This window comes from Xenopus laevis, chromosome 2L (assembly GCF_017654675.1).
Source record: "Xenopus laevis strain J_2021 chromosome 2L, Xenopus_laevis_v10.1, whole genome shotgun sequence".
Lineage (NCBI taxonomy): Eukaryota > Metazoa > Chordata > Amphibia > Anura > Pipidae > Xenopus > Xenopus laevis.
This window is the reverse complement of record NC_054373.1, coordinates 178,019,038-178,043,555: the sequence shown is the minus strand read 5'-3', so window position 1 is coordinate 178,043,555 and position 24,518 is coordinate 178,019,038. Positions and strand designations below refer to the sequence as shown.

The 24,518-nt window shown below is 40.4% G+C and overlaps 2 protein-coding genes across 3 annotated transcripts in view; both read right to left on the bottom strand.

Annotated features, from left to right (window-relative positions):
* Positions 1-14,113, bottom strand: part of ccdc81.L (coiled-coil domain containing 81 L homeolog) — a 37,311-nt gene extending 23,198 nt beyond the window's left edge. For both annotated transcript variants that reach the window (XM_041582713.1, XM_041582712.1), the window contains exons 1-7: positions 13,980-14,113; positions 12,708-12,796; positions 7,560-7,621; positions 7,221-7,377; positions 5,907-6,163; positions 3,552-3,637; positions 1,408-1,556 (exon numbers count right to left, since the gene is read on the bottom strand). In XM_041582713.1, coding sequence (XP_041438647.1) covers positions 1,408-1,556; positions 3,552-3,637; positions 5,907-6,163; positions 7,221-7,377; positions 7,560-7,621; positions 12,708-12,774 — 778 coding nt within the window. In that variant the 5' untranslated portion in view covers positions 12,775-12,796; positions 13,980-14,113. The remainder of the gene's footprint in view (positions 1-1,407; positions 1,557-3,551; positions 3,638-5,906; positions 6,164-7,220; positions 7,378-7,559; positions 7,622-12,707; positions 12,797-13,979) is intronic.
* A 2,786-nt stretch (positions 14,114-16,899) lies between these two features.
* Positions 16,900-24,283, bottom strand: hikeshi.L (heat shock protein nuclear import factor hikeshi L homeolog). Its single transcript, NM_001093543.1, is given in 5 exon segments — positions 16,900-18,292; positions 19,933-20,051; positions 21,655-21,806; positions 23,551-23,788; positions 24,176-24,283. Coding segments are annotated over 5 exon segments (594 nt in total). The 5' UTR covers positions 24,206-24,283; the 3' UTR covers positions 16,900-18,237.
* Between the last annotated feature and the right edge of the window lie 235 nt (positions 24,284-24,518).

The following is a 24,518-nucleotide window of genomic DNA, read 5'->3' as shown; positions in this document are numbered from 1 at the left end:
GGGTTCGGGCTGACCATGCATGCGACCTTACAAATGTCAGCTTCCAACTTCCGGGTTCAGTTTTTATAGACACGTGCCTCTCCCGGGTCTTTAAAAGAGACCAGGAAGTCAGGCGCGGGTGGTTCTAGGGCGGGTTGGGAAAAGCCCGACCCACACATCACCACCTTGAACCATATTTTAGATGTTAACAGCCTGTTTGATGTTTGAGTTTTTTTCAGGAGGGTTTTGCCCGAACTAAAAACTCGATCAATTAGAGTTGGTTCCGGGACTCAAACTCACAGAACCAGGTTTTTGCCGTTTGATTTTTTTCTTAAATAAAATAAAATTTGAGTTTCGAGTTCATTCGAGGTCATTCGAGGTAAAAACAACTCTAACACTCGACCTTTGATAAATAATCTCCTTTAAAGGAATTGTTCAGTGTAAAAATAAAAACTGGGTAAATAGATAGGCTGTGCAAAATAAAAAGTGTCTCTAATATAGTTAGTTAGCCAAAAATATAATGTATAAAGGCTGGAGTGACTGGATGTGTAACATAATAGCCAGAACACTACTTCCTGCTTTTCAGCTCTTTTGGTTTACACTGATTGGTTACTAGGCAGAAACCAATCAGTGATTAGCTGGCCCATGTGATGCGATTTTTTATTAACTTAGCCCGATTGGCCCCACTCATGGGCCAATAAGCTGCAGACTCGGCTATTATGTTACACATCCAGTCACTCCAGCCTTTATACATTACATTTTTGGCTAACTAACTATATTAGAAACATTATTTATTTTGCACAGCCTATCCATTTACACAGTTTTTATTTTTACACTGAACTGTTCCTTTAAATAAGATACCATACGAATTGTAAGTTCATTCGAGGTAAAAACACTCAACCCTTGATAATCTATTTTTTAATCTGTCCCACTCTGCTTAAACAGATACAATGACCGAACGTTGAACTCAGTTCCGTCCTGCAATGATATTATCATCCCACAGCTGTCTCTACTGCCAGTCTCACGTTTCTAACGGGTATTCTATGACAACATTCTATGACAACAAAAAAATCGTAATTCTTACTGACAGCTGTGGCCCATTTCTTTGTATCTGAAGAAATACATTCAACTTGTCCAGAGAAATCTGTTATAGCAATGATGCATCTGTTTCACAATTCTGCTTACATTTTCAAGCATTCTGTGAGTTAAGTTACATAAATGGCATTTAGTTAAGCCAGACTTGATCAGTATCAAGTGGAGATAAGTCTAAAGCAACTGGGCTTTGAGTATTCTTGACTTATCTCCACTAGATACTGTATAAAGTGTATATCATGATCTGGATGAATGAAAACAGAAATACTAGACAGGAACATCTGTAGTATAGATTTATGTTTCATTTATGTTGGGTCTTTTTAGTAAACGGCAAACCTCTTCTGCTGGTATTGTCTTCTTCTCCCTCATGTTCTTTCTCCGCTGCTTCTCTTGGGCTTGGTATCACTCCTAAGCATTCTGGGTCTCCATTCTCCTCTGCAATTGTTTCCATTGTTGTCGTGTGGCCTTCCCCCTTTCCTTCAATTCTAAAGAAGACAGAAGCATATATTGCCCAGTTAATGAACAACTCAGTATAAGAGTATTACATATATCCATATCCTCTTTCATGCTCTTGGATTGGACCAGGCTCAGTTTTCCTTGCAACCAAAGACAAGTGAGCTTTACTAGATTCAGCTGGTTGTACACGTATGGGATCCGTTCTTAAGAAATCTGTTATCCGGAAAGCTCCAAATTAAGAGAAGGCTGTCTCCCAAAGACTCAATTTTAATAAAATAATTCAATTTTTTTTAAAGAATGTTGCTTTTTCTCATAAATAAAACAGTAATTTGTATTAGATCCCAACCAAGATATAATTAAGCCTTACTGGGGGCAGAATAATCTCAAATTCATGTTTGAATGATTTTTTTAGTAGACTTAAGGATGTCATCCAAATCACAGAATGACCCCTTATCCGGAAAACCCCAAGGATTCTGGATAACAGGTCCCTTACCTGTATAAGCTAAAGGTTATATGCTGAGTTTATAATGTATTTTAAATTGACTTCCTTAGGACTGATTCGTATTTGTTTTTAGTTTGTTTTAGTACTGAAGAAAGGATTGCAGCCTTCTACAAGAGAAGGACTCCTTCAGTAACATCAAGAAATGAAAATGTTTGAAAGGAATGACAATATAATGTAGTGTTGCCCTGCTCTGGTAAAAGCTGTGTGTTTGCTTCAGAAACACAACTATAGTTTATAAACAAGCTGCTGTGTAGCCAGATAAGTTCTGAAGAATCTCATTGTATACTACAGAGCTTATCTGTTATCTGCTGTGTATCCTGTGCATTTTCTCATTTTTCAGCTTTGAGTGGCTGCCCCCAAGACAACAGCTTATTTATATAAACTATAGTAGTACTTATCTGTTATCTACTGTGTATCCTGTGCTTGAATGGCTGCCCCCATGGCTACACAACAGCTTGTTTATATAGACTATAGTAGTACTTATCTGTTATCTACTGTGTATCCTGTGCTTGAATGGCTGCCCCCATGGCTACACAGCAGCTTGTTTATATAAACTATAGTAGTACTTATCTGTTATCTACTGTGTATCCTGTGCTTGAATGGCTGCCCCCATGGCTACAAAGCAGCTTATTTATATAAACTATAGTAGTACTTATCTGTTATCTACTGTGTATCCTGTGCTTGAATGGCTGCCCCCATGGCTACACAACAGCTTGTTTATATAAACTATAGTAGTACTTATCTGTTATCTTTTGTGTATCCTGTGCTTGAACGGCTGCCCCCATGGCTACACAGCAGCTTGTTTATATAAACTATAGTAGTACTTATCTGTTATCTACTGTTATCTGAAGCAAACACCACTGCAGGACAACAGTACATTATATTACAATTTCATTGATTCTTTGGTGTTACTGTTCCTTTAAATTTCAGCAATCAGTCTTCACAGCACTCAGTAGCAAATCAACAGGCTCAATAAACTGTATGAATGCTTTAATAAAAATTTGGATTTCATGTTCAATTGGAAGAGGACTTTTATTACACAGCTTTTTATGTCTGGGTGACAGATCACCTTTAATATGCTAATATGCTAAATAATAAGTAGGGATGCACCGAATCCACTTTTTTGGATTCGGCCGAACCCCCGAATCCTTTGCGAAAGATTCGGCTGAATACCGAACCGAATCCGAACCCTAATTTTGCATATGCCACCCTAATTTGCATATGCAAATTAGGGGTGGGAAGGTGAAACCATTTTTTTCTTCCTTGTTTTGTGACCAAAGTCACGTGATTTCCCTCCCCACCCCTAATTTACATATGCAAATTAGGATTTGGATTCGGTTCAGCCAGGCAGAAGGATTCGGCCGATTCTGAATCCTGCTTAAAAAGGCAGAATCCTGGCCGAATCCCGGACTGAATCCTGGATTCAGTGCATCCCTAATAATAAGTTAAATGATTCTACACGGGAGAGCAAAATAAGCCAATGTAATGTTGCGCAATACACATTTATGTCTGTACAACTCACTGCGGGAAGAGGAGAGTGCTGCATGTCCGGGGCCGATGAACAGGACTGTCTCTTTCTGACATGACTGAATCACACGTTCCAGGTCTCTGTTCAGTAACGACAAACAGAATAACCAGATGATTAAGTTCTCGAATGATAACAAAACTCTAGCTATTTCTATTTGTAGTAGTCCCTACTACAAGTGTGAGGTATGTGGTTGTAGAACACAATTAGGCTGGTCCAAGAGGAAAGTTGGCAAAATTAAAACCAAATGGAACTAATGTCATCTTTGAACCTTGCTATAATGGCCGTCATCATGTTGAGCTTTGAGATAAAAGAAGAATTCTCATATAGGAACAAAAATTGGCCACTCGCTTAAATGGGACCTGCCTTGAGGAGCCATTATTTCCTGGGTTTCCTCAGCACAGGGGTTTGGCTGCCCCCAGCCACAGATTCGGAACCGCAGTGCAGTCTAAGGGGGTTATTTAATAAAATCCGAAATTTATCTGATATTTTATTTTAAAAAAATCACGACCAAACTCCCATACTCAATTTGAACTTATTTAGTCATAAGATAACCCGAATTAATCAGATCACAGCAAAACTCGATAAAATTGGGTAAAAACCCGAGTCGCTCAAATATTTCAGGATTTTTTTCCGAATCGCTCAATTTCTACGGGTTTTTGCCAGAAAACCCAGAAAAGTCAGATTTTCGTGCTAAACCTAGAGCAGACCATGATAACTTCATACTGAGATAAGTGCCCCTCCCATTGACTTATACAGGACCTGGACAGATCTGAGATGGTCGATTTTTGGATTCGGGCTTATTGCAGCAACGGGATATAATAAATCTCTAAAAAGTTTTTTTTCCTTGAAAAATTCAGATTTTCTAGTGAAAAAAACTTGAATTTTTCGAGATTTCACAACTTGACCTTAAAGGTGGTTCACCTTTAAAGGGGAAGTAAAGTCTAAAATAGAATAAGGCTAGAAATGTTGTATTTTGTATACTAAACATGAACTTACTGCACCACAAGTCTAATCAAACAAATGATTTATGCTTTCAAAGTTGGCCACAGGGGGTCACCATCTTGTAACTTTGTTATACATCTTTGCAAGACCAAGACTGTGCACATGCTCAGTGTGGTCTGGGCTGCTTAGGGATCGTCATAAATGATCAAAACAGCACAAGTCAAATAATATCTGCCAGAAGCCGATGCAGCAAGACTGATTAATAATCAGAATATACAGACTGCACTGGGTCCTGTGTTGTCATGTAATCTAATGTGGATTTTATAGTTTTTGTATTGTTTAATACAAACTTTCTCCAACTCTGCAGAACCAGTGGCTGCAGCAAATCCTCCAAATAGAATCTCAGTTTATCTGTTTAAATCTGGCTCCATGATCTTTGTCCCTGCAGCTGGAGTTGGAAACAGTAAAGGGGATGTAAAGGCAAAATAAAATTCAATACAAATCTCTACAGTCGCCGACTGCTCTACAGGGAAACAAACAAAGTTGCTTGAGTTCTACATGGCTGGGAAGTAAGGTGGGGGCTCCCCCTGCTGTTCATAAGTATGATTGTTTCCCTGCAGAGCAGTTAGGGACCGTCTGACAATTCCTATCCACAGCAGTAAATGAGGGGGGAATTTCACTACATACAGTCAGGTTTCTTATAAAGACGGTACACATTTTAAATTAAAGTATGTTGGAGATAGATTTCTTTTTCATTAAAAAAATGGGATTTTATTTTTTTGCCTTTACATGCCCTTTAAGATCATTTTTAGTATGTTATGGAATGGCCAATTCTAAGCAACCTTTTAATTGGCCTTCATTTTTATAGTAGCTGAATTATTTGCATTATTCTTCTGACTCCTTCCAGCTTTCAATGGGGAGGACCCCATCTAAAAAACAAATGCTCTGTAGGGCTACAAATGTGTTGTTATTGCTAGTTTTTATTACTCGTCTTTCTTTTCAGGCCTCTCCTATTCATATTCCAGTCTCTCATTCAAATCAATGCATGGTTGCTAGGGTAATTTGAACCCTAGCAACCAGATGGCTTAAATTGCAAACTGGAGAGCTGCTGAATAAAAAACTAAATAACTCAAAAACCACAAATAATAAAAAATGAAAACCAATTGCAAATTGTCTCAGAATGTCACTCTCTACACAAAAAAAGTTAATTTAAAGGTCAACAACCCCTTTAAAAAAATTAATGTCGTCCGAGGCATAGTTTTGTGTTGCAGAACTACAGCTCCCATGATTCCAACTTGCTGACTAGTTGTTTGGATGCCAAGAGTAATGGGTTAGTAATATCTAGTAAAGAATTTACTCAGGAACAAAGCAAAGGTTCTATAATATGAATACATGACACACACTTACATTTGCAAGGGATTTGACAAGATTTCCGGTTCCATCCATAGAATTAATAAAGTCCTTGTAAAACTTCATTTTGGCTTTGAGGTCTCTGATAACGAGGGCCCCTATTCCCTTCAAATTAAACTCTACATTTTGCTTGGTAGCAATGGAGCGTGAGAAAGCACTAAGGGTTTCTCTCACACAGCCCTCGATGATGTCTCTGCTGAAGGAGCTGCCAAACGACAGTGTCATAAAGTTCAGTGGCCCGATGGGAATATCTCCTGAAAAACAAAGACAAGGTTATAAATATGACGGTAAAGCTGGTTGTTTGTACACAACTTTCCTCCTCTGTATATTAGCCTTTACTCCAGCTTAATTTACCTATTTACAAAACAAATTTATTTTTTAAACAGTTTATAAAATATAAAAAAAGTATATTAAAAAAGCAATTGAAGAAAGTCAGTATTTGTGTTTTATTTGGAACTGTTGGAATGTGTAGCAAATGTGATTATAATTTCTCAACTGTGTACTTGTATGACAATAAAACTTGACTACTGTATATTTGTATATAATACACAAAAGCCATGAATATCCTGTAAATTATATCCTTATAAACGGTGAGTTCTGATTTCATCAGTTATAAACGGTGAGTTCTGATGTCATTTCTGTCACATGACTCACTGAAACTTGTGTATTTTAATAAATAAAGTACCCCCAGTTCCAAAATATGAGGTCATGAAACTCCGCGGTATCTTATAATATCCTTATATTTTACAAGAGGGGGTACTTTATTCACTATATAATCTACAGTCTGGTCATTTCCCTATGGGACCAGACTGTAAATTATATCCTTATAAACGTCACGTTCTGACGTCAGAACGCGCCGTTTATAACAGGGGGTCCCGGCCAGCGAATTTGACATATCGCAACCAAATTTGACGCAGTGTGCCCAAATTTGAGGCCGCACGTCCAAATTGGACGCCGGCGCGCCCGAATTGGATGCCGGCGACCGTAATTGGATGCCGACCCCTCCACCCCCCTCCCGGCATTTTACACAAAATGTAGATTATAATGCATAATGTACCCCCTACTGAAATTTATAAAGATATTAGAAGTCACGTAATATCTTTATAAATTACAGTAGGGGGTACATCATCCACTATATATTATACACCTGTTCCTTTTTTCTATGCAATGTCTCATTCATCCATGCCCTTATCTATCCCACCTGGAATACTGCAACCTTCTGTTAACCACTCCCACCTCCCTTACTCTCAGGGACGCAATATACAGTGACAGTACAGACTCAGGTACACAATATACAGTGTTAGTACTTACCAGTTGTGAATATTTTGTTGTACTTGAGACCATGAAGCTGAGTAACTTTTTCAGACAAAAGAAACACGGGCCGCTGAATGACAATGGATTTGTTGTTACCCACATTCAGTGTGTGCCTCGACAGAGTAAATGTTCCAAGTCCCGAGATATGGACTCCCTAAATAAATAGAAATCTTAGTATTTGCCATGAGGGGGTCAGTCTAAAGGTGACTATAAATTGCCTCCTGACTAATCTTCCCCCATCCCACTGCCACCCAAAAATAATCAACCTCACAATCAATATCAGGCATTTTTCTCAAATTGATCACAATTGGGTGGTGAAAAAAATGTATTTCTTACCTTCTGCAGAGCCATTTGATGTGAAATAAATTCGGAGACACTCGCCCATATGGAGCTGACCTCTGAAATGTATTAACAGATTTAATCAATCCAATAAAAATACAAAATGCATTGTCTGACTCAACACATTTAAAGATCTAACTTCCAAAGATCCCACTGGCTTTTGAATTCCACTATCAAAGAAACTGAGGGGTTCTGTGACCATATAAAGACACAAGGCTGCAGGCTGAGTTATACAGGGAACTCTGAGTATCACTCATGTATTATAAGGAATAATGTACCCCCTACTGTAAATGATAAGGATATTAGAAGTCACTGAGGGGTTGTTCTGTGACCATTTAAAGGCACAAGGCTGCAGGCTGAGTTATACAGGGAACTCTGAGTATCACTCGTGTATTATAAGGGATAATGTACCTCCTACTGTAAATGATAAGGATATTAGAAGTCACTGAGGGGTTCTGTGACCATATAAAGGCACAAGGCTGCAGGCTGAGTTATACAGGGAACTCTGAGTATCACTCATGTATTATAAGGTATAATATACCCCCTACTGTAAATGATAAGGATATTAGAAGTCACTGAGGGGTCCTGTGACCATATAAAGGCACAAGGCTCCAGGATGAGTTATACAGGGAACTCTGAGTATTACTCACGTATTATAAGGGATAATGTACCCCCTACTGTAAATGATAAGGATATTAGAAGTCACTGAAGGGTTCTGTGACCATATAAAGGCACAAGGCTGCAGGCTGAGTTATACAGGGAACTCTGAGTATCACTCATGTATTATAAGGAATAATGTACCCCGTACTGTAAATGATAAGGATATTAGAAGTCACTGAGGGGTTGTTCTGTGACCATTTAAAGGCACAAGGCTGCAGGCTGAGTTATACAGGGAACTCTGAGTATCAATCGTGTATTATAAGGGATAATGTACCTCCTACTGTAAATGATAAGGATATTAGAAGTCACTGAGGGGTTCTGTGACCATATAAAGGCACAAGGCTGCAGGCTGAGTTATACAGGGAACTCTGAGTATCACTCATGTATTATAAGGTATAATATACCCCCTACTGTAAATGATAAGGATATTAGAAGTCACTGAGGGGTCCTGTGACCATATAAAGGCACAAGGCTCCAGGATGAGTTATACAGGGAACTCTGAGTATTACTCACGTATTATAAGGGATAATGTACCCCCTACTGTAAATGATAAGGATATTAGAAGTCACTGAATGGTTCTGTGACCATATAAAGGCACAAGGCTGCAGGCTGAGTTATACAGGGAACTCTGAGTATCACTCATGTATTATAAGGGATAATGTACCCCCTACTGTAAATGATAAGGATATTAGAAGTCACTGAATGGTTCTGTGACCATATAAAGGCACAAGGCTGCAGGGTGAGTTATACAGGGAACTCTGAGTATCACTCATGTACTGGTAGATCCCAATCTACCTTTTGGGCACCCCTGCTCTAAGAAAAGTGACATGGGAAAGCATTGATTAAAATAGAAGACATCATTATTATTAGAACATGTTTTACACATGGTTCATTGTTTTTGTGTGTTTCATTATCTTTTATTTCTATAGTGCTGACATGGTGTTTAATTATTGAAATAATTAAAGATAAATGTATGAGTAGGACACTCAGAGGATGAAGCGGATGGGTTGGCAGTGAGTGGCTATGGTACTTATGTGTACCCGTGTCCTGCCCAAGTATCTTCTGTTTGTGAATAACCTGATTACACAGCAGAACACAAACATGTGTGCTCCATCCAATGCTTAATTAATGGGTTTTACATTTCTCCCTTTTGAATGCTTAAGTCATGCAAGGAAGCTTTATTACCAGGCGGCAATGTGATATGGCAATTTAGTAAACAAAAGGAGCGCTGCTGAGAATAATGAACAGACACAAGCAGAAATAAGGAACAGATACAGCGGAGCTGTTACTATCAGCAAATGCAGCCAAAGAGGATTCTCTTAACTACAGGTATGGGGCCTGTTATCCAGAATGCTCGGGACCTAGGGCTTTCCAGATAACAGATCTTTCCATAATTTGGATCTTCATACCTTAAGTCTACTAGAAAATCATGTAAACATTAAATAAACCCAATAGGCTGGTTTTGCTTCCAATAAGGATTAATTATATCTTAGTTGGGATCAAGTACAAGCGACTGTTTTATTATTACACAGAAAAAGGAAATCAGTTTTAAAAATTTGGATTATTTGGATGACACAGAGTCTATGGGAGACGGCTAGATAATGGGTTTTCAGAACACAAATCCTATAACTGTATTGTTATATATACAGCACCAACACATTTACTCAGTGCTCTTACATATCAGTCCCTGCTCCAGTGGAGCTTACAGACTAAGTTCCCTATCAGATTCACAGACTAAAGATGGCCATAGACGCAAAGATCCGATCGTATGAATCGATACGATTTTCGGACCCTGTGTGAAGTGTCCCGCCATTTTTCGCCCCACGGAGATCGGTCTATTGGTCGATCAGACAGGTTAAAAGATTTCTGTTGGCTGCTGATAATATCTCTGCATGTATTGCCGATCGTACGATTTTCAGTGGGAGACAGTGGCGGAACTACCGGGTGAGCAGGGGGTGCGAGCGGGCCAGGGCCCGCACCCCCTCAGGGCCCCCCGGCAGCGCCGCACGCCACTGAAATCACCCCAGCAGCGCGCCGTAAGGAGGGGGGCAGGGTCCGGCTGCGCGTCACGCACCAGGGCCCGCCCCCCTCTAGGAACGCTGCTGGTGGGAGACTGTCACCAGCTTTGTCGGACATAACTTTTGTACGATTGCTGTCAGGGGCAGAACATCGGTTGATCTGTTCTTTTACTACTTTATTTGATCTGAATGGTTAGTGGCAGGTCGGGAGATGGGGAAGTCCGATCGTTCGAGGATTCGAGCAATCGGATCTTTACATCTATGGCCAGCTTAAGGTCTATTTCATCAAAAGCCTCACAAACTAATAGGGTTATGTAATAAAAGGCACTACTTTGTCCTGGAGCAATAACTAATAGCAACTAATCAGCAAATAGAATTCACTGGTCACATGTTTAAAAGCAAACATCTGATTGGTTGCTGTGGGTTACTGCTCCTGGCAAACTTTGTGCCTTTCATTTCATAGGGGGCTAAGATACTTATTTACTTTCAACTTCTAAGTCCAATGTATATGAATAAAAGGCCCCAGAAATACAGACAATGAACTCTACTGAACACACAGTTGCTATGGCTGAGAAAAAATTAGGATCATAAATAAAACCCTTTGGTTATGGCTTGGTTCCAGTGGGTCACAAATCTATGGACTACGTATATATATTCTGACTTGACATGAGTGGTGCATATATGCCAACCAAAATGAGATTCAGGGTAAAGAAGAGGATAGGAAGATGGAATTCTTTAAAAGGACAGATGAAACTGGATCACCCAAATATTAAACTGTGGGCCTGGCCTGCTTGGGTAGACCAGAGCTGTGTCTGGAGGGTCCCAGCCTGCAGATCGGATAGGGTGCAGTTTAGCGAGAATGCTATTTAGTCTCATAGATACTTCTGGAAATCCAACTTGAGAGTCTTTTGAGTTGCACATACATCAGCAAAAGGTGGCTCCAAAGAAACGCTAGACCTCAAAGAGGAGCTTGAACCCAAATAGTAAGTCAATCACTGCCAGAGATATTCTGATTCAGGATTAGTCTCTTGCTTCCTTCCTCCCTAGCTTCTTCTGACTTTCTCAAAGCTTCTTCTGACTTTCTCAAAGCTTCTTCTGACTTCCTCAAAGATTCTTCTAAGTTCCTCAAAGCTTCTTCTGACTTCCTCAAAGATTCTTCTAACCTCCTCAAAGCTTCTTCTGACTTCCTCAAAGATTCTTCTAATCTCCTCAAAGCTTCTTCTGACTTCCTCGAAGCTTCTTCTGACTTCCTCAAAGCTTTTCTGACTTCCTAAAAGCTTCTTCTGACTTCCTCAAAGTTTCTTCTGACTTCCTCAAAGCTTGTTCTGACTTCCTCAAAGCTTCTTTTGGCTTCCTCAAAGCTTCTTCTGACTTCTGAGTGGAGAGGCAACTGATTCAAGAACAAAGTTGATAAACATGCAGTTGCCAAAGGCAACCAATCAGCAATACGTTTTGATGCAAGTTAGAAAATGAAAGTCAAGACCTGATTGGTTGCTACTGGCAACCCAACTTGGATAATGTTGGTAAATGAGCCCTTACAGTATACCTTTAAATACACCACAATGTTAATTAACAAACATATAGAAACTTGCCAAAGTGCCATTGAATTTTATCATTCCTCTCTACACCATACTTAAATTTAATTTAAAGGTGAACAATCCCTTTAAATGTACATCACTTTCTGTCTGGGTCGTAGTAAAGTGAAAGGAGGCTGCCAGGGGTGGAGGCTGAAATATTTGTTTTGGGAGGCTATTAACAAAAGCCTTCTCATTAGATTACTTATAATTATATATGAATGTATACAGCATATCATCTATTTGGGGGGAATGTACGCTTCCCTAAATTTTCATTATTCTCCTCAAATGATCTCAGGCTATTTTAATATTCTTCAGTATTCCAAGCAGTATGGTTGTTCCCCTAAAATAATAGTTCCATTACTAAACACTTATTAAATAGTGAAGAAACCTATAGTAGTTATTTAGCTTTTTTTCAGCACCTCTCCAGTTTGCAGTTTCCAAATTACCTTAGCAACCATGCACTGATTTGAATAAGAGACTGGAATATGAATAGGAGAGGCCTGAATAAAAAAGATGAGTAATAAAGTAGCAATAACAATATATTTGTAGCCTTACAGAGCATTCGTTTCTAGATGGGGTCGGTGACCCCAATTTGACAGCTGGAAAGAGTCAGAAGAAGAAGGCAAATAATTAAAAAACTATAAAAAAAAAAAAAAATAATAATGAAGGCCAATTGAAAAGTTGCTTAGAATTAGCCATTTTATGACATACTAAAAGTTAACATAAAGATGAACCACCCCTTACTGAAGTACAATTAGCAAAATAAACCCCATCCCAGTTATTTTATCAGCATTTCTTAATGTTTCAGCAGAAGAAAAATATGTTTTACATCTTTGCATGAATTTAAATGGTAACTGCCAAACTCTATATATAGAGAATGTAAAACTTACCATCCTCTGTGAGTTTGGGGAGGGTAGGAAAGCCGCTCCTGCTGGACTCGAGCAAAAAATCCAGCATCTTTCAGACTTGGGTGGAGAACCTTAACCATAAATGTAAAACATATGTAACAGTTGCGTGAGATTTATAGTGTGGCACTAAACTGCTAGTGCTCAGTTCTTTATCTCGTGGAATTATTTCTATGCAATAACATTCTCACAAACAGTCATGAGTAGCCCAAACTTCCCTTTCTTTAACACCAACTTTCTTTCAGATTTCCCTTCCTCTCTCCTGATCTACTTCTCCATTGCCCCTCCCTAGCCTTCTTTTCTTCTTCTTTCTCCTCTTCCCAGCCCTTTGTCGGCCTCTCTATTATTATCTGCCCCCAAGTTCTCTCTCATGTTCTTATTCCAAATATCTATGCCCCTTCCCAATGCTCTCATTCTTATTCCAATTCCATTATTCTCTCCATCTCCCAATTCTTTTTCATTGGAATTTCAAGCTTTTTATCCCCTTCCCAGTTCACTATATCATTGTTATTCTCAAATTTCTCCCCTTCCCAATTCTCCCTCATTCTTATTCCCAAATTTCTCTCCCTTTCTCAATTCTTTCATTCTTATTCCCAAATATTTCCCTGTTCCCCCACATTCTTATTCCCAACTTTCTCTCCCCCTTCCCAATTCTCTCTCCCATTCTTATTCCCAACTTTCCCTCCACCTTCCCAATTCTCTCTCCCATTCTTATTCCCAACTTTCTCTCCCCCTTCCCAATTCTCTCTCCCATTCTTTTTCCCAACTCTCTCCGCCTTCCCAATTCTCTCTCTCATTCTTTTTCCCAACGTTCTCTCCCACTTCCCAATTCTCTCTCTCATTCTTTTTCCCAACGTTCTCTCCCACTTCCCAATTCTCTCTCTCATTCTTTTTCCCAACGTTCTCTCCCACTTCCCAATTCTCTCTCCCATTCTTATTCCCAACTTTCTCTCCCCCTTCCCAATTCTCTCTCCCATTCTTTTTCCCAACTCTCTCCCCCTTCCCAATTCTCTCTCTCATTCTTTTTCCCAACTTTCTCTCCCACTTCCCAATTATCTCTCCCATTCTTATTCCCAACTTTCTCTCCCCCTTCCCAATTCTCTCTCCCATTCTTTTTCCCAACTCTCTCCCCCTTCCCTATTCTCTCTCCCCTTCTTATTCCCAACTTTCTCTCCTCCTTCCCAATTCTCTCTCTTTCCAGTCTTACTACCCCTGGATCACCCCGCACCTGCCTTCTCTTTTGCTCTCGTCTCTCACCCGGTTGCCCGTATGCTCCTGTCTTCTTCCCTCTCCTTTCGGGGACGCGCCTGTAACTAAGATGCGCCAAGGTCGCTCCCGGTTGCTGTGCGTGACGTCACATGCGCGCACTCGTCCCACCCCCTGATCTAGATCCCGCGCTCTATGGAGTGGGTGGGGCGAAGCACTGAGAGAAGTGGCTGCAGTCTGTAGGCGCACATTGGCTGTTTAGTCCGCTCTTAATAAACACTGGGCCAAGCGATGGGCACTTACTTGGCGGTACCGGTGTGCAAAGCCACTGAATAAAAAGCTAAAAATTTAAAATAAATAAATAATAAAGACCAAATTGTCTCAGAATATCACACTTTTTACATCATACTAAAAGTTAATTTAAAGGCAAACAACCCCTTTCAAATAGTTATTAAAAAGCTTGGGAACAGTGAACATCAAGGCAAAACTAGCTAACACACATGAAAGAAGGAAAACGTAACATTCGCAGTACACAAAATGGCCGCCACCTATACTCACACAGTTCTGCCTAAAGAGAAACAATATGGCGTCTATAACAGAAGCCTTACTCTTTCCCCTGTATTGACAGATTATTATAAAGCAATAATGTCATGCAGGACCGCCATCAGAAATCACAGGGCCCCATACGACAAAATTTCCTGGGGCCCCTGGGCTGCGCCACTGCAAGCCCCACCTACAGGTCCGCGCACCCCACAGGTCCGCCCCCCACCACACAGTAAAAAAAACAAAAAAATATTGGTGGCTAGGGTTCCCACATGAGAAAAAAAAATTGGTGGCCAGGGCTCCCCCACGTTATAAGAAAATTGGTGGCCAGGGCCCCTTAAACGTCCATGCCTTCCTGAAGTCAGCAGCTCTCAGAAAGATGGGGGACCGGCTAATCAAGTAAGTGTGGCGTGGCCGGGCCCCCCTTACCCTCGCGGCCCCCTACAACTGCCCCCCCCTGATGGCTGCCCTGATGTCATGTAAAGAGGCCTACGGAAATCTTGAGCACACGGGAGGCCATTATAATCTCACCATGCGTTCCTACAGCAGACATCTCTGGTCTAAGGGAAACAATATGGAACAGGTATGGGAGCCATTAAATGAAAATCTGGAGAGCTCTATTTGAATGAAATAATTCAAATTTTTAAAAAGATCTTTCTTCCCATGCATCAACAATAATCTAAAACATATAAGTGAATTCAGAGGAATATATAAATAGACATAATACAAAAGTGCCTTGATGTACTTGATGTTAGGGATGCACCGACTCCACGATCCAAGCATTTTTTTAGCAGGACTTGGATTTAGGAAAATCCACGAGTCTGCCCAAACTGAATTTGAACCCTATGAGAAACTGATGCATGTGTCAAATTTTATTTTGCAAAAAATGACTCACACATATTTAAATTAGGGTCCACATTTGGCAGATTCCTATGTGAAGGATTCAGCGAATCCTAAAAATATGGATTTGGTGCATCCTTACTTTATGGTAACCAATGGCGTAACTATTAATGAAGCAGATCCCGCAGTCGCAGGAAGGCCTGGGGAACAGGAGGGCTTGGACTGTGGGGTCTGCTCCCTCTATAGCTAATAAGAAAACTCCCTTTCCCCAGCCGCTCTCTTACCTGCGAGAAAGGTGGGCGCAAGCAGGGCTGGACTGAGTCAAAACAGGCCCTGGCATTTCAGGTACACAGAGGCCCAATCAGCCCATACAGAGGCCCAAACAGGCCCCACCAGCCCACTAAATACTGATTTTCTATGGCACCTTATAGCAACCCACAGATTGCCAGTCCGGGCCTGGGCGCAAGTCAGGGCAGCATGTGGGTGGAGTTGGGGTATTGTTGCCACCCGGCCGGTAAAACAACTGCCAAGGCTGGGGCTGGTATTACAAAGTTACAGGCCCCAATCCCCTGCAAACATAGCTTTTGTCCTGTGTTCAAATATCCGTGTCGCGGCATGCCCCTTTTGATGACATGGCCAGCCCCTTTTGACATCACACCCACCCCTTTTTGTTCCTGCCCCCCACCTGCCGGCAAAAAAAATAGGAAAAGGTGGCAACCCTAGGTAAAAATGATGGTTGATCCCAATGTTATTAATAGGGAAAAATTATAAATATATAGGAAGGCCGGTATTTTTCCCCAGAAAAGATGGCAACCCTAAGTCGGGGTGAGACACGGGCAGAAGCTGGGATATGGGAGGAGGCACAGTGGGAAGTGGCGGAGGCAGGACAGGAAGTAGGCGGGTGGATGGGGATAGGAGTGCGCCGGGCCCCTCTGAAGATTTATTTTGCAGGGGGGCCTGGCGCACTCTAGTTACACCACTGATGGTAACTAAGCTGCATCAATCCAAATTGTTGGCCAAATAATCCTATTTGCTTTATAAAATTATTAATAATTTTACATAATATATTTATATAATTAAATATTTTTTAACAGACTTAACGTATGGTGATTCCCATTATGGAAAAATCCCTAATCCAGAAAACTCCAGGTCCCAAGTATTACAGATAATAGACCCTTTAACTGTCCTTTATCTTCAAAACACAAAACAATTAACTTCTTTCTTGCTGTCTTTAGTGGAAAAAAAACTTTCTTTTGTTTGTTTCCTGTTGGGAGGTGCTAAATGCAGGCCCTACGGCGAACCAAAGCCCTTTTTACCATAGACTCAGAAAAATAGATACAACTTGATGAAGGGGCTTGTCCCCGAAACGCTTCAATAAAAGAGAGCTTATCTTCAAAACAGTCTTAATAAATACAGTTATACAGAGGAGCGTTTGTGTGCAATAAGCAATACAATATTATATGATTTGTTATACCCTTATAATATGGTTACATGGTTTCCGCCAATTTGCCTGCAAGGGTTTTCTTGATAACAATGTGGCATCAAAATGCCCAAAACCGTGCATAAAAAAAAAAAAAGACTCAAATCATCCCACACAAATACAATTTATTTAGGCAGTGAATATTTGTTTATAGGAAACATAAATACATTAGGTAAAGCTCCATAGATTTTTAGTTTTTTTCATAGCTAAATATGGACATCTGCAAAATACCTTTTTCATTCTAGGTGTCAGTAAACCTGTAAGCTCTGCTGACTTAAAAGGGAATTATCATAACAATGTATGTATCTTCTCATTGAAATAAGAAATAAAATATGATATTTAATCAGTTAAACATTCCGTATTGTGTGAAATAATCAAGTTACAATGCACTATCCCTCTCTCCTCATGTGTCAGTGGAAACATTACATTTTCATTTTGAAGGCCAATTGAAAAGTTGCTTAGATCTGGCCATTCTATAACATACTAAAAGTTAACTTAAAGGTGAACCGACCCTTTTAGTTTAAAAATGTTAGACAGTTCTGTCAAAATTTACTCTAGTTACAGGTGATATGAGGAACAAAAAAAGATTGGCAGGGAATGAATCCTATCCTGCAAGAGTGTAGAATATTTTAAAAACAATGGATCTGAGGCAAAGTGAATCAACCCCTTTAAATAGCAAATATTTGCAGTTTTGTTCCTGTACACATAGAGGCTTTGTTGGTCTGGTGAAGAACCAGGTTTGCTTTGCTCAGACCTTTATATAATGAACCAACACTAGAGTACTGGATTCTGATGTTTATTCATGTTTTATAGTCTGCAACTCTAATACAGGACCTAGGTAAAGCCACTGGTTTCATACGACATGACCAGACCTTGTTATAGAACCAAGTCTGTAATAAGTAAATGTCACCTCTGTACCATAAATGAATATAAATATAATATGAGATACTGTAAGATACCTTCTTATACTAGATTATAAGAGACCATACATGTACAAAAAACGCATAAAAAGCACTCCAAAAATCTACAAGCAGAAGCCACATTATCAATTAAAACCATGAGAAGCGACTACTATACTGACCCAAGACTCTTAATACCAGAAAGGTAACCTTAAAACAGGTTTAATAAAAAAATTAAATCTGAAAAAAGACACTTAAACATCTTAAAGGTTAACCTTAACCCTTGGCTGAAGCGGCTGTCATAGCAAAACTTTTATTGAATTAACCCATTCCACTGTTAAGAGTAGGATTTCAGCCCTGTACGTTAAGCAAAGGCTGCCAGTTCAGCCGACAGATCAGCCATCAATATTGGTGTGCCAAGAGATGAATCGGCTCGGATGAAAAGGAGCCAATCAAGCTGAAGACCTGCTCAGCAAATAAAGAAAATAAGAGGCACGCAATGTAGTTTTTGCCGAAGCAGCACAGCTTGATAAAGTTCTTGTCCCGTCTATGTCTTCCAGAAGAATGGGTTCTGTGCCATACGTCTTTGAAAGTTCTCGTACCTAAAGAGAAATATAACGTTTATTATCAATAAAATTCTATTGCTTAATAGGATTGGCTTTTTACCCATCCTGTTGTTGCTCAACTACAGCTTTAAACATGCTTTAGCCCTTGATAGTAATTTGGCATATGCTAAGCAACAAAAATAAAATACATTTATTTTATTAGGCGAACTGATTTTAATTGGGATTTATGGTTTTTCAATTATTTTACTGTCCAGTTTAAAATTTCAGCAACTATCTGGCTGCCTGGTCCAGTATTAATTTTCCCTAGTAACCAGGCAGCGGTGTTACTGATAAGACTGGAAGATAAATAGGAGAGGGCCAGAGTAGAAAGATGAGTAGTAAAAAGTGTATACAAAAATATTGAGGAGGGAAAGACACACTAGGGTAGATTTATCAAGGGTCGAATTTCGAATTCATGTGTTATTTAAAACTCCCAACTCGAAATTGAATTTTCTTAGCTCGGACGAATTTAATCAACCCCGAAAACTTGCTTTGAATTAGAAAAACTCGATTCGAATTAGAAAAACTCGATTCGAATTAGAAAAACTCGATTCGAATTAGAAAAACTCGATTCGAATTAGAAAAACTCGATTCGAATTAGAAAAACTCGATTCGAATTAGAAAAACTCGATTCGAATTAGAAAAACTCGATTCGAATTAGAAAAACTCGATTCGAATTAGAAAAACTCGATTCGAATTAGAAAAACTCGATTCGAATTAGAAAAACTCGATTCGAATTAGAAAACTCGAATTTCATGAAGGCTGCAAACATCACCAAATTGATCCCTGGACCTCTCACATTGAAATAATAGTCGAATTCAAGTTCTTAAAGGGCCAGAGTATGATAAATCTCAAATTAGAATTAAAACTTTCGGATAATAATTCGAATTTGAGATTTTTGACCATAAAAAATGTGAAATCCTTTTCCTATTAAACTTTCATTCTCCCTGCCTCATAGTTTGGGGAGCTTTGGAGCCCAAATGTACACAATGCGCTTCTGATGTCACGTGCATAATGAGCAAGTCGTAGCATTCACTCATTATGTGCATGCGTGTGCCCCAACATGGCAGCTCTTACTGGGAGCTACTTCCTGGGCCGGGTGGCCTAGTGCTTCCAGGGGCAATTAAAAAAAAATACTGTTCCCCCCAACCAGAGTGCGGGCTCTATTAGCACGCACCTTTGGTTGGAGATAATTTTTGTCCAACATGTGCCCTTTAAGCAGGTCCGGACTGAGAATTAAAATAGGCCCTGGCATTTTAGGTACACAGAGGCCCAATCAGTCCACAGAGAGGCCCAAACATCTCCCACCAGCCCACTAAATACTGACTTTCTATGGCACCTTATAGCAGCTCCTCTGGCATTTGCCAGAACCCACAGATTGCCAGTCCGGGCCTGCCTTTAAGTCAAAGACCTCTCTGTGGTATTACCCAGCTGAGCAACATAAGGTAGAAAGGATGATATACTGCATTCTTAATTTCAGTTGCCATACTGCTTGCCTACCTAAGGCAAAATATACTGACTGAACTGTATCACCACGTGATCACAGACTGGGCTATTTCTCTTGTTGCCTGTGGTAATAGCCCTCAGACTTTCCCAGTGATTTTTGTACCATGAAGTGGGTGAACCGTTGAACTTACCATTTAAGGACAACATTGGAAGGTATAAAGACTTCCGATGGGTTGGGGATCATCTGAGCTTGCGACACAGCAAACGACGTGGCAAAGTTATAGAAATTATCCAGCATTTTCTGAGTGAACTGAGAAAGAAGCAAAGGAAAGAGACAAGACAAATGTTAAGGAATGGTCTCCGCCAAGCTGCTGCCTTGAGCTCAGAATACACTTCACTTTCAGCCTGGTCCTGATTAAAGAGATTTAGTTACAGCTAGTGTAGCTTTGGTGCCAGGAGTAGTCCGGTATATAAATCCAGAAGATTCACTGCTGATGTCCCAGTTGAGTTCTACACTGACAAATAATGTCTAGAACAAAAACAATGTGCAGGATATGACAGATAAAAGGTCTAAGCACAAACAAAGACCCCCAATGCTTGATGACCAGCTAACATAGAGGAACTGCAACACTTGGTAGGCACAAAGAACTGTATGTTGAGACCAGTCTGTAGGATGGTGAAATTTGGGATAAATGCTTATATGAAGGGGTTGTTTACCTTTAAAGTCACAATGTAGAAGATAGCACCAATTTATTAAATATATTAAAAATCTTTTATTAGCATTACATGGCTTTTGATCAGGAAAAATGCAACGTTTCGGGCCAGTACACATAATTCACTTTTAGTATGATGTAGAGAGAGTGATGTGTTTTTTGTTTTATTTATTTTATATCATCAATTTGTTTGCTTGGGCCCAAATAGAGACTGGAATATGAATAGGAGAGGCCTTAATAGAAATATGAGTAATAAAATGTAGCAATAACAATACATTTGTAGCTTTACTGAGCATTTAACTCTTTCCAGCCTTTAAATGGGGTCACTGACCCCATCTAGAAAGAAACAAATGCTCTGAAAGGCTTCAAATTTATTGTTATTGCTACTTTGTCTTACTCCTCGTTCTATTCAGGCCTCTCCTATTCCTATTCCAATCTCTTTCTCTGGTTGCTAGGGTAATTTGGACCCTAGTAATCAGATTGCTGCAACTGCAAACTGGAGAGCTGTGTAAAAAGCTAAATAGCTCAAAAACCACAAATAAAAACCAATTGCAAACTGTCTCAGAATATCAAGCTCTACATCAACCCCTTAAAGGATGTTAAAGGGGATTGTTTACCTTTAAATGTACTTTTAGTATGATGTACAGAGTGATATTCTGAGACAATTTGCAATTGATTTTTATTTGTTATTATTTGTGGTTTTTGAGTTATTTAGCTTTTAATTCAGCAGCTCTCTAGTTTGCAATTTCAGTAATCTCGTTGCTAGGGTCCAAATTACCCTAGCAACCATGCACTGATTTGAATAAGAGACTGAAATATGAATAGGAGAGGGCTGAATAGAAAGAGGAGTAATAAAAAGTAACAATAACAATACATTTATAGCCTTACAGAGCCTTTGTTTTTTAGAGGGGGTCAGTGACCCCTATTTGAAATCTGTAAAGAGTCAGAAGAAGAAGGCAAATATTTCAAAAACTATAAAAAAAAACAAAAAATTAAAGCCAATTAGGACATAGCTTAGAATGAGCCATTCTATAACATACTAAAAGTTAACTTGAAGGTGAACTTCCCCTTTAACATCTTAATATCAAATACATAATAGATGGATGACATTTTTTCACATATATGTTAAACATAAGGTATCCGATACCCTCTGCAACACATAACCTTCCACTCCACTTTCTGGCAGGCAGCACAAGTTACCTGGGTGAATGAGTCTACAGTGGAAACAGCAGCATTGGCTACAGGGGTTTGCTGAGCCATTTGTTCTAGAAGCTCCACAGAAATTCCAATCTGAGCTACGGAGGGCGTCTGAGGTAAATTCATAGTTCCAAATGGGTGCTGGCTGCCTTCGCCTAAAAAACCACAGCACATTAAAAGGAAAATACAACCTATTTTTACATCTGCCATATCTTTATCTTGAGTAAACTGTAAACGAGGACAGAATACATCATACTCTCCCAATTTTCATTTATACATATCTAAGAGAAGCCAATAGCTGAACATTTCCAAATACAGCAATGGTTATCTTTCTGCATAAGCTATAAGCAAATGTAGGGGCTGTTCCTGCTGAATTGTGCTTAGTACAGGGAATACCTATGCTGCCATAGTTTTATGGGGTCTCTCTGTACAGACTATGCGAAAACTTAGGGGACTGTTCCTGCTGAATTGTGCTTAATACAGAGGAATACCTATGCTGCCATAGTTTTATGGGATCTCTCTTTACAGGCTATGCGCAAACTTAGGGGGCTGTTCCTGCTGAATTGTGCTTAGTACAGAGGAATACCTATGCTGCCATAGTTTTATGGCATCTCTCTGTACAGACTATGTGCAACGTAGGGGGCTGTTCCTGCTGAATTGTGCTTAGTACAGGGGAATACCTATGCTGCCATAGTTGTATGGGGTCTCTATGTACAGACTATGAGCAAACTTAGGGGGCTGTTCCTGCTGAATTGTGCTTAATACAGAGGAATACCTATGTTGCCATAGTTTTATGGGATCTCTCTGTACAGGCTATGAGCAAACTTAGGGGGCTGTTCCTGCTGAATTGTGCTTAGTACAGGGGAATACCTATGCTGCCATAGTTTTATGGGATCTCTCTGTACAGACTATGAGTAACCTTAGGGGCTGTTACTGCTGAATTGCGCTTAGTACAGGGGAATACCTATGTTGCCATAGTTTTATGGGATCTCTCTGTACAGGCTATGCGCAAACTTAGGGGGCTGTTCCTGCTGAATTGTGCTTAGTACAGAGGAATACCTATGCTGCCATAGTTTTATGGGATCTCTCTGTACAGACTATGTGCAACGTAGGGGGCTGTTCCTGCTGAATTGTGCTTAGTACAGGGGAATACCTATGCTGCCATAGTTGTATGGGATCTCTCTGTACAGGCTATGAGCAAACTTAGCAGGGATGCACCGAATCCACTATTTTGGATTCGGCCGAACCCCCGAATCCTTTGCAAAAGATTCGGCCGAATACCGAACCGAACCCTGATTCGGATTCGGTTCGGCTGGGCAGAAGGATTTGGCTGAATCCGAATCCTGCTGAAAAAGGCCAAATCCTGGCCGAATCCCGAACCGAATCCTGGATTCGGTGTATCCCTAAAACTTAGGGGCTGTTCCTGTAATTGTGTGGGAATACCTATGCTGCGGTAGTTTTATGGTATTATGCACAATTCAGCATGAACATCCCCCTACTTTTTCTGATAGCCTGTGCAGAGAGATACCATAAAACTATGCCAAAATAGGTATTACGGAGGGGAGAAGGAATCGAGTGAACTCGCGTCACTTCGATTTCTGAAGTCACCTCACAAGGAAACTTCGGGTGACTTCGGAAATCAAAGTGCCGCAAGTGAATTGGCGCTGGCGTTTTCACATTATAGCAGGCAGTTCGGGGAGATTGTCGCCCCGCAGAAGAGGCAATTAGTCGCCAGACGACTAAATCTCCCCGAATCTGCCCGTGTGCTAGCTCCCTAAGTCCGTGGAACAACAGGAGTGTACTGGAAAATAACACATTGGCCATAGAAATGTATTTTGTTAGAGAGAGGAACATTGGTCCAATTGCAGCATCATTACAGTTTCTTCTTCTTCATCTTACCAGACTTTAGGCCAGAAATTTTGAATATGGCGCTGGGCTTTTCATTGGTGATGAATCCAAGTAACGTCCAGACGGGCATGCCAGTTTGGTCAGGGAATGAGAAGTAAACGGATCCTCCCATGCGCTCTGGGAAAGGGACCGTGCCCAACATGAACACCACCACGTGATTGATGCTCTCGAAGTCGGGCAAATTAAACACAAATTTATCTTCTGCTACTTGCTGGGCGTCCGTCTGCACCTGCGATGAAACGCACAAAGAAACCGTCGAGAGAACGATGTTATGATCGTGCGTCTGTGCAGTTGGTCTATTTTGACCGGTGAACTATCCACAGGACAATCAGGGTTATCCAATCTGGGAATGTCCAGTTATTGTTAGACTACAGGGAAGGACACATGTTGGACATCCCTAAAGTATATACTGTAAATATCCAATTATTCTACTTTCCCTAAAATCTAAGGGACTCAGGTCAGGTCGAATAGTATCTCTGATGTACTGTGTAAAGGCCTGACACACTGCAGGAACACAACAGTATCTAGGGCCCAAGCCTTGGGTATTATGACATATATGCAAATGAAAAAGGCCTACAATATTTCCCAGTAGGCTCTGCTCCCTCCTGTCACTCACCAGCCTCCCGGCCACAAGGCACCCGAACATGTCTGCTCCCACGAGCCCGCACTAATATCTGCTTCTTAATTCCCTTCCCAGATCGCTGGCGCACACTTAAACCCAGACAGAAACTTCCAGAATGCTCCGGTCGCTTTAGGACACATGAAATCACAACGTACAGCACACAACAGCCTTCACGTACCGCCCACAGCCAATGCCCCTCGACGCCATATTTGTTAATGGCAGTCCTCTAGATCAAATGAGAAGATTTCGCCCGCTGGAATAAGGCGAACTATTCATTAACGCGGCTCCGCCATGATTGAGTTGGGCAAAATAGTGGCTCGCTTGTCTCGCAGGCAAC